Source organism: Myotis nattereri (genome assembly GCF_964212035.1).
Source record: "Myotis nattereri genome assembly, chromosome: 3".
NCBI classification, from domain to species: Eukaryota; Metazoa; Chordata; class Mammalia; order Chiroptera; family Vespertilionidae; genus Myotis; species Myotis nattereri.
This window is the reverse complement of record NC_138077.1, coordinates 58,697,917-58,712,128: the sequence shown is the minus strand read 5'-3', so window position 1 is coordinate 58,712,128 and position 14,212 is coordinate 58,697,917. Positions and strand designations below refer to the sequence as shown.

Sequence of the window (14,212 nt, the reverse complement as noted above, 5' to 3'; positions counted from 1 at the left end):
GGTGGGTTAGAAGGAGCTTGGGGACCTGAGGACTTAATGAAAGAAAGCCATTACTACACTAGTTCCATCGACTTTCAAATTTATACAAGAGAAGAAATAACCTTTATTGTTTAAGTCACTAATACTTGGGGCTTTTGCATATTCACAACTGTAATCCTGATACGTGGGTACCATTATTAGCTGCATTTCAGATGAAGAAACCAAGAGGCTTAGCAGGCCTCAGCCTTTTCCAGGAGGCTAAGAAACAGGCTTAACAACAGAGAGCTAATGCTTAGCAGAGGTAGGTTCAAACCCTGTCTCTCTGCTTCACTATTGGTGCTCTTAACCACCAAGTTCTAATATCCTCTCCAAACTAGGTAGACAATGCTATAGTAGCCTGGATCACTTGCCAGCTGTGAACAGATATCTCTGGATCTTAAAGGAATAGGTTATGAGATAAACCTGAATAGGCAAAGATGAAATGCCATTGTTTTAAGAGTAAATGTTACTAAAAAATAATAATAATTTCAGTTATCAGGAACACCAAGCACTGTGCTCCCCCACTAAGATAGATGAATCGGATGTTCAAGATTAGCAAATGCAACACAGGCTCACTAAGACCTTTTGTGGGTCCAGCACTATGTTAGACACTGTGTGGATGATTTCAAGAGGAAATGCGGGAGATCTGAAGAGGAATAAGACCCATCTCTGGTGCTTGCTTCGGCAGCACATATACTAAAATTGAAACGATACAGAGAAGAATAGCATGGCCCCTGCGCAAGGATGACACGCAAATTCGTGAAGCGTTCCATATTTAAAAAAAAAACAAAAACCCATCTCTGTCCTAAAAGGGCTTAAAGCAGCCGTGGGCCAACTACGCCCGCGGGCCGGATCCGGGCCATTTGAAATGAAAAAAACTAAAAAAAAAAAAAAAGACAGCACCCTTTTATGTAATGATGTTTACTTTGAATTTATATTAGTTCACACAAACACTCCATCCATGCTTTTGTCCAGCCCTCCGGTCCAGTTTAAGAACCCATTGTGGCCCTCGAGTCAAAAAGTCTGCCCACCCCTGGCTTAAAGTCTAGTCGGAGCATCAGGGTAGCCTCCAAGACTCCATTATTTTAGCCACAGTAAGTGCCAGAGGACATCTTCCAATTCTTAAAGACCTTACTTTACAGATTTGCTCCTGCTTAGTTGACAGTCATATCTGCAATTCTTTTTTTTAAAAAATTTTAAGTTGGCATACAATATTGTAATAATTTCAGGTGTATGACATAGTCATTCAACATTTATATACATATGAAATGATCACCACAATAAGTGAAGAAATGATCTGTATATCTGCAATTCTTTCTTATATGTTTGTCAAGAAATATTTATTGAGGAAATGAAACAAAAATGTAAGCTCACCCACTATTGGATCTAACTTTGACTTGTTTCCTTCTCTTTCTACGTCAATCCCTATGATCATTTTCCTACTCATGTTTTTCCAAACCCACTACCTTTCCTAGAAACAAGCTTACCACAGACTTGGAAGAATGGTGAAAATGCTTTGGGGGAAATTCCCCCTCAGAGGTTAATGTGTATTATAAATCTTCCCCACTTTTTATTAGAGACATAAAGATTATTTTAGGGATGTCAGAGTAATGAGGGCATTCAAGTATGTTAGCATTTTAAATGATTCAAGAACTATTTTGACAGGTTCATCACAAATGATGCAGACATGAGCATAAAAGTATCAGAAAACAAGGCTCCAGATGTCACAAGCTTGAAGGTAGAAATAAAACCAAAGGGAAATGCCACTTTCCCATGAGAGTAAGAAAGAGCAGAGTCTGACCCAATGTGGCTGGTTGGGAATGGAGGTAGCAGACCGCACTGCTCAAAATTAGGGAAAAAAAGACATAAAAGCAGGGACTATCACCTTTGGGGACTTTCGTTTGACCTTCAGAAACTGTAAAGGAGACTTGTTAATGAAAGAGACTTATTAGAGCTCATTCTGCGGGCTCTGGAGAAAGTGGAACCACCCTGAATCTTTGAGAATGCCCCTAAAGACGGGAAAAGGACAGTTGTGCCCTAAAGCCGGGAACATGGCTTGGGGGAATCAGAGGTTGAATGTCAAAGCATCAAACGTAAGTTTTACAGCCAAAGTGTTAGAAACAAAGTTGGAAGCAATTGTTAAACTGGCTCCCTTTAAATGCTCTACCTTTAAATGGTCAAAGAATATTAACTGATTTCTTCATGTTGTTGCTATGGGAATTCTGAGTGGCCTGCCGGGTGTATTTCCCCCACCTTTTTTTTTCTTTTTAACCAGCAAATGTTTACTTAACACAGTACACAAAGCTCATTGAAACAGGCTCTGAATTTTGTGCCAATAACCCATCACACCAATCCTGGATTATAAGATAGGAATGTGGGGTGCTAACCCCTCCATCCCAACGTATGCTGAGTGATCGTAACTAAAGTTCACTGCACACTTTCTGTGGCTAAGTGCTTCATACATATCATCTCCCTTGATCCTGACAACTCCCCAGGTACTGTGGCAAGTTTCACTTTATAGAAATTGAGGCTAAAAAAGTTGAGGGGACTTGCCAGGTTCACACGCCCTATAAGTGAACTCACACCTGAGTCTAATCACCGCAAAGGATACGCTTTAAGCCTAACTCTCACATATCACATTTGATATTCACTTCAGTGTGGGGAGACAGAGCCCATTATGCCCATCTTGCAGATGAGGCAACGGGAGCTAGAGAACATAGCTGCCACGGTCACTAAGCCAACATGTGGGAGTAATGGGACCTCAGCCCGGTGTTTTGGATTCTAAGCCCAATGTTCTTTTCTGTACCACTGAAGGGTGCTGGTCTGAAGGTGGGCATCTCCTTGGAAGGCTCTATTTCCTTAGACGGGTAAAACAGGCACGGCCAGAGGGAAACCCAGCAGCCTGGGGTTCGAGCAGGTCCTGAGGGCGATTCATGGAAGAGTCAAAGGAGCCTGGTCCACACCTCAGCCCTGAATCTCAGGGACACAGAGGAAACCATCCACTCCTACACCGTTAGCCAAAGCACATCCAGAGACCAGCTTCCAGGGAAGTGACTTCCAGTGTCATGGCACATTCTGTACCAGCATAGCTGGCATTTTCCTCAAGGGCAGGGAGCAAGTAGCTCATCAGGCAGCAGAGAAAAGGGGAAATCCCCCACAATGACTCAGCCTGGTGTCTGCACCTCTGCACCCACTCACGGTTCTGGATGGTGATCTTGCGCTGCCGGTAATCCGCCCCCAGAACAGGCTCATTCTGCCCCCGCCTCTGGGCCACGATGCGGACCTCCCGCTGGCTGTCGTTGCAGTCATTGGAAGGGTCCTGGCCCAGGGATAAAGCTGCCTGGTATGCTGTGGAGAGAGGACACGCCTAAGTCACACAGCCACGGGGAACTCCCAGGAAGAAAGGTGCCCTCACTATGAACCTCTGTGTCCCCGGGGCATCTTGTTCGCATGAAGATTCTGATTCTGTGGGTCTGGGGTGAGAAGCAGAGATTCTGCTTTTCTAATGAGCTCCCAAGTGAAACCAATGAACCACACTTTGAGCCCGAGACTCCAGCATCCCCCCCAATAGGCCATCAAGTCCTGGATGCATCCACTGACTCCCATCCCAACTTCCCGTGTCTCATTTTTAGCTGCCCCAGACTCTCTCCCTTATAATACACCTGCCCTTACAATACAAAGTTTGAAAGCTGTTAAATCTGCTGGGGCAAATGCCCACTATCCTAATCTCCCCTACCTCCCCACTTAACCCAGGCATTTTAAGAGTCCCCTCCCCACCATGAAACTACACCTAAATTTAGAGAGAGAGGGGTCTCTGGGGACAGCATCAGTCTCCATGGGTGGCTCAGACAGGTTTGGGGGTTCATACTGACATTTGTAGGACTCAAAGAGATAAAGCTGATGCCTCCCCCTCCTTTCATCTTAGGGAGCTCATCTGCTTCCTTCCAACAGGGTGTCTGCTTCTGTTCCCAAAATTTCTACAAGGTTAATTATCCCAGGTTAATTATCCCATTTAAAGGCAGCCAGTGGGTATCTGGGTTCCTTCATTCCTAGAGAGAGGCAGAGGTGGGCAGCTAGGAAGAGCTTTAGTTCCAGACAGCGGAACCAATTGTTATTTAGAGGTCAGATTTGGCTAAACATAGGGGAATTGTGCATCTCAGAGATGTCAAACAACAAGTGTACTTACTCCCTGGGGGCAGTGAGCTCCGTATCACTGTTTAGTCAGCAGGGGAGTGACTGTCCACCAGGAAAGCTGGCTGTAGAATTGAACCTGGCAGTGGGCACAAGTTCACAAATGACCCTTCCTCGTGCATTCCGGGGATGCAGGAGTTTTCTTGTCAGCATTCTAAGACTAGGGTGATGAGAGGCAAATCTGCATCCTCATCTTAGCGTGCTGGCACAGACTAGGATGCAGAATTTGCTCTGCCTTTTTCTTAATGTCTGGGCTGCTTTATATCTTTTTAGAACAAGGTGGGACATACATTTTAAAATAAATAAAATAGTATGTGACCTTCAATTAGTTACTCTATCTGCTTGGGCTCAGTTTACTATAAAATGAGGGGGCTGGATTAAGTGATCTCTGTGGCTTTTCACTTATGGGGATTTGTGATGCTAAGTCATTCCTACCTACACCCTAATGGCAATACTTCACAAGGGGACCCTGGCAGAGCCAGAGAGGGAGGACACTCACATGCAGAATAGTAGTCAAAGATGGGGTCCTTGCAGAAGGACTTGAAGCGCCACGTCACTACCACGTCCTGGAGCTGGGCAGAGGTGGTGTAGTCACATTTGAGGACGACAGAGGCAAACAGGGTGACATAGCGCTCTGTGTGCTGGACGGTCACCAACAAGGACAGACACCCTGCAGCCAAGAGCAGGAGACAATGCTGAAGGGAGACCAGATCTCTGGGAGGTGACCTACTTCGGCTGGTGGGAAATAAAAGCAATGCAAATGAACCACCACACTGCCTGACTGGTTGGGAGCTCACAGGTGGAGTCTGAGTTCTTACTTGGCCTGGGAAAAATGTGGGGTGGATACTGCACAGACAAAAGGGAAGATGGTGAAGAAAAAGATCAAGGAGCTCATGGTCCATCGATAGTGATAACACATACAACAATAATAAAGAATTATATTAAAATAAGCCCACATTTGTACTGGAGTGAACTTGCTAATATATATTTTCTTCACATCATTTTCTCTTCATTTCCCTAAGGATAAATTTCAACCTCTACAAGGCCTCTAAGGCTGGTCACATCTGTCTTCAGCCTTTCTCTCCTGCCTCATCTCCCTTCATGCCCTACCTTACACTCAGAGCTTCGGCCATGCTAGGATTGCCATCTTCAGCAGGTCTTCCTGCATGTGGATCTCTCAAAAGCAGCACTCTATCATATCACTGGCCACCATTCCACTCCCTTCACTAGACTAATTACTATTTATTCCTGAGGTCTTCAGCTGCACCCTCACCTCCTCCAGAAGCCTTCCCTGACTACAAATCTGGGAGAGGGGCCTCCCCCTGTTTGCCCCAAGTGCCTCATCTTACCATAAGGAGCACTTGTTCACACTTCGTAGTGATGGCCAGTTTACTGTAGGCCCTGAGAAGGACGACTGGTTTTGTCTCTAACTCACTGTTGAAACATAAGTGCCTCATATTGTGCCTGTCACCTCCTTGGCAACCAACAAATGTTTGTTGAATAAATGATGGACTAAATGACCAAAAATACATTAACCAGTGGTCAGGTCAACATAAGCATCAAGCAAATGAAACAAAAATCAGACTGCCAAATTTTATCAAGAAAGACTTGAAGGAATTAAACACTTTTTTTTAAAAGAAAACTCCCTCCTCTCACTTTTCCAATACACAGACAGCAGGTCTGCCTTGATGAGGAACCAGGTGGCACAGATATGTCAGGTGGGACTCTGGCAGTCAGAGGGCCACACGTAATTGATATCTTGTAATGTTTCTATGTCAGTATGGGTTCTAGGCCGGGTTATCGGGCATCTCCTCATAGGAGGGTTAGTGTAGAGCAGGAGCACTCCAACCTGAGCATACACCGCCCGGAAGACTTGTGGCAGCCCAGACTGATGTCAGCAGTTTCTGATTCAGTAAGGCTTGGGTGGGGCCCAGGACTTACATTTCTAATGAATTCCCAGGAGACACTGGTGCTACTGCTCTGGGCATCATCCTTTGAGAAACACTGGTGCAGACTAGACTTTAAAACAGCAACCACCTAGGCTTTGGACTCAGATATGATGTTGATCAAATCACTTTACTACATACTTAGACAGTGGACAAGTTATTTACTCAACTCTAAGTGGAAATTACATATAATAGTACTACCTTTATCAGGTCCTTGCAAGAATTCAATGAGATAATCCACATCGGGTGCTTGGCACAGTGCCTGGCACGCACACTGCCATGTTAGTGTCAGTGTATAAGTCTCCCTCTTTCAAACTGGAGTTCTCAGGTATAATTGCCTTTATTTTGACTGAGTTACTCCCACAAACAAAACAAACATAGACACCCATTACAGAGCAGCTGGGTGGGCCTATCTCAGTGGCCAAAGCCAATGGTTCTGGGTCGCACCTCACCTTCTGGACACAGCCCACAAAAGATAGTCTGTTGAGGCTTATGATGGGCACCCACACCTGCTTTTCTCATATCCATGGAGAAGCAAGAGAATGCTGCTCAGAACAGGCTCTGGCCCCCAGATAAGACCTGAGGCATCTCCCGAGTTGGGCTGTAAATAAGGATGTGCCCTGGCAGCTGAGCTGCAGAGAGGGTCTGCAGAAGTGTAGGGGAGACCTCTGGGTGGGGAAACCTTCATAAAGGAAAAGATTTACGAGAGACTCTAACTCAGATAGGATAAAGATGACACGTGAGAAAGAGAGGGCAGAGAAACTCACCATTTCAGGATGGAAGATGAGCACGGCCCTTAGCAGGAAGGGGCAGGAGTTACTTGGGGAACCTGGAGGGAACCAACTAGCTGGCATCTCTGGCTTTATGGGAGGCAGAAGGGATAAATAAGGTGGTACTGGTGTGGTGACCAGGAGGTGGGGAGATGGAGTGAAATCTATATCACACTCCAATGTCTAGTTAATGGATAATCACTGAAGGCTTTTCTGAAGAAGAGTAATAGGGTGACAGTGGTGTTTTCAGGAAGATAGATGACTTCCTTATTCAGCTGTGAATGGAAAAAGAACATCATTTTGAAAACAAGCCTTCTGTAGTTTGGGGGGAAAGAGCTGCTGTCTACCAGCTGTAGGATTCCTGGAAATCAATACAATCAACAGAAGAGCCAGTGACCAGCATCTCATGCCTAACATGAATTCTATCATAATCTGCTGTTTTATTTTTGTTTCTCCATCTTCACCCTGTTTTGTTGTTTTTTTGTTTTTGTTTTTCCCAGAACTGACCTGAAATAGATTTTGGAGCTTTTGCCCAACAACATAGCCTAATGAATAGAAGGAACTGCAGTAAGATTCCAACAATGAATGTATTAACACGAGCTCCTTTTGTACAGTAGCACACATGCATTGGAATAGGGAGAAGACACTGACCTGCAGTCTACACGTGACCCTAGGTTTGCATAGCACTTTCAGATGTTTTCTTTCACACACTAAATATGACCTCTGGGAAGAGATGAGCTGGGCCCCACACCAGACACAGCAAATCTGAAATTGGAAAACGTGACTTGTCTATGGTCATTCATTCTCTAAGAGAATATGATTTAAGATTCTTCCCCTGAGCAGCTCTTGCCATTCTGCCTGGCCATAAATAAAAGAACGTGTTTGGTATTCATTAGCTTGCAAAGAACTAAAACATGGGGGCAGGCTACATGAGCAATAATTAATATACACTTAACTGTCATTCTGATAGTGTAATTAATAACTTACATGTTCTTTATTTTGCTGAATAGTGATTCAACATAAATAGCAGTTTATGGAAAGGACTCTACTCCACATTATTTGTATAGAGGCGGGTCATTTGCAGGGGAGGGAGGGCCGGCTTGCTGGGAGTCAGAGGAGGGAGCTTGGTGGGGCCAGAAGTTGCTCTGTAGTAGCTTTGCAGATTGCTGAATCTGACACTCTGAGTCAGGAGAACAGGGACAAGGGGAGCGCCTTCATTATCAAATCCTCATTCAGGTACCCTTCCATGAATGCCCTTATTATGGGCAAAGCACACCTGGGGTCAGAGAACTCACCTTTACCAACGTCAGCACTGGCTGTGCTGCCTTTTATCCTCTCTTCAATTTCATCCCTTATGTGAATATTGAGCCGTAAAATATTCCAGGTTCCCAGATATGTTGACCACATTGAGCTCACTCACAGTCCCTCTGAGGGTTTGCCAGCCCCATAGCATCCTGCACAGCTCTCAGAATACCGCCCCACCCCCCGCTTGTCCCCACAACCCTCACATGGAAAGCAGGGAAGGGTCCCAAGGTAAATAAGCAACAAGCAAACCCCTTCTTCCTTCTTCTCAGTTGTTTCTCTACATCTACTGTATGCTGGGCCATGTACATATATTGTCTCTAATCCTCACAAACACCCTAGGGTGTGATCATCCCGGCTCATCTTCGTGGGCAAAAGTTCAGACAATAACCCAAGCCCTCTCAGCTTCAGGATTTGAATTCGGGGCTTGCTTACAACAAAAGCCAATCTTTGTATTTATTTATTTTAACCCACTCTTTCCCAAGCAGGCAAGTTTAACCTTCCAAGTGAAAGCAAGTCAGATGCTGAATTCTCTAAAAGCAGGAGGGTTTTTCAGATTGGGAAAAAGACAAAGGAAGTAGCAAGTCCATGTCAAAGGCAAAAACCTCCCATCTTTGTTTCCCTTTAGCTTGTAACTTCTCTATAAAACTAACCACACTGGGCACACACATTACTAAGCAGATAAGGTTTTCAAGAAGAGACCAAAAGCAGCAAAATCAGGGTTGAAAATATGAACAAATTAAAAAAGATAAATGCCTTGTTTAGAGATTGTATCACTGCTTTTTTAAACTTAGTTCTACAAGTTTTCAAATTCTTAAGTTGTATTTTTATTCTTAAACTAGAGGCCTGGTGCACGAAATTCGTACACTGGTGGTGGTGGTGGTGTGTGTGTGTGGGGGGTGGGGTGGGGGGGTGGTTCCTCTTGCAATCTGGGAGCCCTCGGGGGTTGTATCACTGATGGCTGAGGCCAGTCCCCATGGGGAGCAGTTGGACATCCTTAGTGTTGCTGCAGAGATGGGAGAAGAGAGGGTCACCAGCTGTGAGCCTGGCTTCTGGCTGAATGGCGCTCTCCCTGTGGGAGTGCACTGACCACCAGGGGGCAGCTCCTGCATTGAGCATCTGCCCCCTGGTGGTCAGTGCACGTCATCGTGACCAGTCGTTCTGCTGTTTGGTCAATTTGCATATTAGCCTTTTATTATATAAGAGGATTTATTTCATCCTGTGGCATCTCTTTATCCCCAATTCATTGCCACCTAATTTCATAGCTGTCTCTTTTTATTTTTCCCTTGAAAACATTAATTCTAGAGACTGACTTTCTGAGTTCAGATTCTACCTTCACTTCCCACCATTTAAAAGACCTGAAAAGTTATTTCCAAACTCCAGTTGTTTCTTTACCCACAAAATTGGAATGATACTAATACTTGCCTAATATAGGGTTGTAGTGAGGATTAAATGAGATAAATGTCCAGCATTTAGGAAAGAGCCTGTCACATCCTAGGCACTCAATAAAGACAAGCTGTCATTTGTATCATTTGTATGTATCTTGCCTGCCTTAAAATACTGAGATCAACTGAGACCATCACGTAAGAGCATTTTGAAAGAATTAAAATTATACAAATGTAAAGGATCACTACTATCTTCCTTTTGCAAAATGAGTTAGTGCATTAGAAGCTTTTAAAGCTGTGTTGCTTTGTACTCTGGCAAACCCATTCACAAGTTCACAATTTACGTCCTCTGAGAAAGAGGAAGGGAGGAAGACCTGTCATTTAGAGTGGAAAGGTAACTTCAGATGAGATACCAGAGCTCATGGGAAGGAGGGAAAGGGAAGGGGGATTCTCTGTTTCCCGCCATGAGGTACTTTCCAAGACTATGCTGCTGTGCAGAGTGGGGACTACCATCTGACATTAAAGTGGAAGAAAAACATACCGAAAAAGAAGAGTATCTTTACAACTAAATGCCATGTGTTCCCAAATATATACATATCTCTGTACATTTATTTTTTCATTGTCTTCCCTGTCGACAATCATATTGGGCAAGATGTTTTACAGTTTCTAGAACATATTATCCATACAGCATAGGGATGTAGGTGCAAAGATTTCTCTCTCTCTAACTAAGAACTGTTTTCAGAATACTAGATGGCATTTCCCTCCTTTCCACATGAAGGGTCATGCTTAAAAGGGGATGGTAGCCAGGGGTGGGGTTGGGGGAGGGGGGAGAACATGGTCTTTCCTGGCAAGGGCAGTGGCCTAGTGCTGACGCTGACAGAAGGTCTTGATTCCTGAGTATTTTTCAGATACCCAGGCACCTCTGCTCCAGGAAGCATGTTAACATAAAGTACACAGGTCTAATCCTATCAGAGTTTATCTCTGAGCAAGCTATCTCCCCAAGTATATTTGCCATCGGTACTTATTACATTTCCTTAGATAACAGTGCAAATATGAGAGGAATAAAGGGGAAGAGGGACTGGCAATGAGTACAGACAGAAAGTAAGGGATCCAGAGAGTTAGGAGAGAGTTGGGGTGGGGGAGGAATTATGCCTACATATTACATCTTTAACAAAGGTCTGGCCTGTGCTACTCAACAGCGCTAGTCTTGGGGTGGCATTAAGCATGTGGCTATGCTGGGGAGGAAACTGACATACACTGAGCACTTACATGCTGTTAGACATAGTATTGGATGCTTTATGATACAGTATCTCATTTAACTTTTGCAAAAACCCCATGAGATAAGTTTTATTTTTATCTCAATTTCATAGGTGAGGAAAATCCACAGGGAGATTAAGTAACTGGTTTAAGGTCATGCAGCTAGAAAGCAGCAAGCTAGATTTAAATTTATACCTCTAAAATTCCAAGGCCTAGACTGTTTCCAGTGTATCAGATGCCTTCTGGATAAGTTTTTCTAATGGTGGAGGCTTAACCTTTAAGGGATATTACCATATTTAAGGCACATCACAATTTTATTTTAACCATTTTGCATAGAAACCTCTTTTTACTTTTTTGTAATATAAAATAAGAAATTTCAAACAATTAAGAAGGGTATAACATAAAAAGCTCCTCCTTGCTCACCATGCATTCTACTCTCCAGAAGCACCACTGTTGATAATTTGGTGTCTATCCCTCCACATCTTCTCCTATGCTGCTCTTTAAAAAAATTAATCATATTATGTATATTAACTTACAACTTTGTTTTTTCTTCAAACTAATGATAAATATCATTACATTCTATAGATTTAATTATTTTGTAGACCTAATTGTCTTAGTGACTACCTGAAAATTCACTACATGGATGAACCATATTTAGTTACCCTTTTTCCTAATAATGGGCATTTGGGTTGCTTCTGATTTATCACTATTACAAACAATGCTGACATGAATTGTTAAAATGAGTGTCTTTATATAAAATATCTCTTTACATGCATGCCTTCCAGTAGGATATATTTCTTAAAGTGAGATTGCTGGGTCAAAGGAAAGAAGGCTTTTATATTTAAACTAGAGGCCCAGTGCACGAAATTCATGCACGGGTAGGGCCCCTAGGCCTGGCAGGTGATCAGGGGTCCCCACTGGCACCTGACTTGGCTGGCCTGGGGCCTGTGGGCTGGGGGCAGCTCCTGCATTGATCGTCTGTCCCCTCGTGGTCAGTGTGCATCATAGCAATTGGTTGTTCCGCCAGTCATTCCACTGGTTGGTCAATTTGCATATTAGGCTTTTAATATGTAGGATAGAAACTTCAGGGAAGAAGTTCATATTCCCATCAACAGTGTGACAGTCCCATGTTTCACCACAATCTTTCCAACAGGGGAACATAATCAATCTTTTAAAATTTTTGATAAACTACCAGGTGAAAAAATAGCCACTCAGGTGGTTTGAACTTGGTATTCCTTTAGGGGCAGAAGACAAAACCTGGTTAAGAGGCAGATGCTCGGAGTTTCCCAAAGTATGTCAATCAGAGCAGTGACTCATCCATGTCCCCACATGCTAATCTCAGAGCATATGCAAATTTGGGTCTCAGGATGACAAATTTTTATATGCCCTGGCCTTCAGAGATCACTCATTCACATAATTTATTGGAGACCTACTATGAGCCAGGCATCATTCCAGATGAGGGGGGTACAGTTGCAAATAAGGGAGACAATGCTTCTGCACTATTAGAAGCTATACTCCTGATGGGAGAGTCAACAATAAACAAGTAAACACCTAAACAAGATACTTCATGGTTAAGTTTTATAGGGTTGTTCAGAAACTGATACCAGTAGAGCTTTGAATGTCAAATACTACGACTGTACAAAAAGGTACAAGACAGGCACACGGACCCAAATACTCCTTCTAGGTCTTCTTGGTTGTTTCAAAGTCTAAGTCAAGCCCCAAATGTAAATCATCATCTTTCCATACAAATTCGGGCTTCTTCAATGTTTCCCATCTTAGTGATGGGCAACACTGAAAACTAGGAATCGTCCTTGACATCTTTCTCCCTCACTCTCCCTATATAATCTATTATCGAATTGGGTGTATATATCTCCAAAGTATTTCTGGAATCTCTCTGTCCATCCTCACTCCCACCCTAGTAAGAGCTACCATCACTTCTGGCCAGTCCTTGCCTCAGCTTTACTGGTATCTGCTCATACTCTGGTTCTCAGCCATGTGGATTCCACACTGCTGTCAGTCTCACAACTCCTTCTCTTTAAAAAATCTCCAAAAGCTGTCCACAGTTCTTAGGATAAACACAAATCTTCCTACCATGCCCCATTTCCACCATACACCCTGTGACTTCCTCTACTCATGTTAACATTCTCTTCCCTCACTCACTGAGCTCCTATCTAGCAGTCTTGCACATGCTATTCCTTTAGTTTGAAATGATGATTCCTCAGTTTTCCATTCAAGTATCACTTCTTCAGGGAGGGCCTCCTGAATGAGGAAAATCCATCTATTATATGTTGTTGTGGTACCTTATAGATCTTCCTCATAGATCCTGTCATAGTTGTATTTCTATATTTGCTCATGTTTCCTTTAGACTTTAAGCACCATGGGGCCAGGGCCATGTCTGCTTTTGTTTGCCAGCATGCCTATTGGTTAATGACCCAGCATCTCATTCCATTGCAATGTTATGCATTAAACATTTGCTGAATAAAAGAACCAATAAATTCATATAAGACCGTCCAAAGTGCTTGGAACAAATTTTAAGTGCTCTAAAAGTACAGAAAATAAATGGTTAACCATTTGTACGCCATAAGCGTCTATAGATGAAAGCGGCGGACCTTTTTTAATTACATTCAAAATATCATGGCAGTTAACTAGTTAAAGTTAACCATTTGTAGTATGGCCAAATAAAAAGCACAGAAGAAGGGAAGAGGGGGTACAAGAGCATGCCATATCAGTGGGACAGGGCTGTCCAAGTTAGTGAGGCAAGAATGAGTGGGCCTTGAATTCCACATAAAGAACTTTAACCCACTCTTAGAAGCTATGGGGATCTAGTGGAGGTTCTTGAAAGATTAAAGTGAAGGTTGGAAAGATTAGCCCAGGTAAGTTATCATTTGGGTAGACAGAGAGGTAGTAGCTTTAGACTCTAAAGTTTAGAGGCAAGTAACTTTAAGATGTTTAATGCTCGAGGTTTGTCACCTGAAATAGAAAAAGGGTAGATCCTAGGATTAAGCAACAGAACTTGGCGATTAACTGGATTTGGGAAATTAAAAAAAATGTCAAAAATGCTTTCCTATGACCTTACCTTGTCCTAAGATTTACACATCAGAAGATACAGAAATAAGGACTAGAGAAAGATGACATGATCAGAGCCTTCCCAATTCTTAAAACACACAATTTTATTTCTCCCCCAAGGATGTCAAATAAGGAAGTAAAGTATTAGGCTAAAAACCCCCCAGACAGACGGTGCATCAATTACCTGGCATCTCATTCTAAAATGTTCAATAAGTAGCACTTCATTAGACATACAGGAGGCAATCTATTTCTATACCCGCATTCCAGGATTTAATTA

The 14,212-nt window shown here is 43.2% G+C and overlaps 1 protein-coding gene across 4 annotated transcripts in view; it reads right to left on the bottom strand.

Moving 5' to 3' along the window:
- ILDR1 (immunoglobulin like domain containing receptor 1) overlaps positions 1-14,212 on the bottom strand; it is a gene marked incomplete at both ends in the record, with an annotated part of 31,438 nt that overhangs the window by 13,278 nt on the left and 3,948 nt on the right. For all 4 annotated transcript variants that reach the window (XM_081087689.1, XM_081087690.1, XM_081087691.1 and 1 more), the window contains 2 exons: positions 3,217-3,366; positions 4,709-4,879. In XM_081087689.1, coding sequence (XP_080943815.1) covers positions 3,217-3,366; positions 4,709-4,879 — 321 coding nt within the window. The remainder of the gene's footprint in view (positions 1-3,216; positions 3,367-4,708; positions 4,880-14,212) is intronic.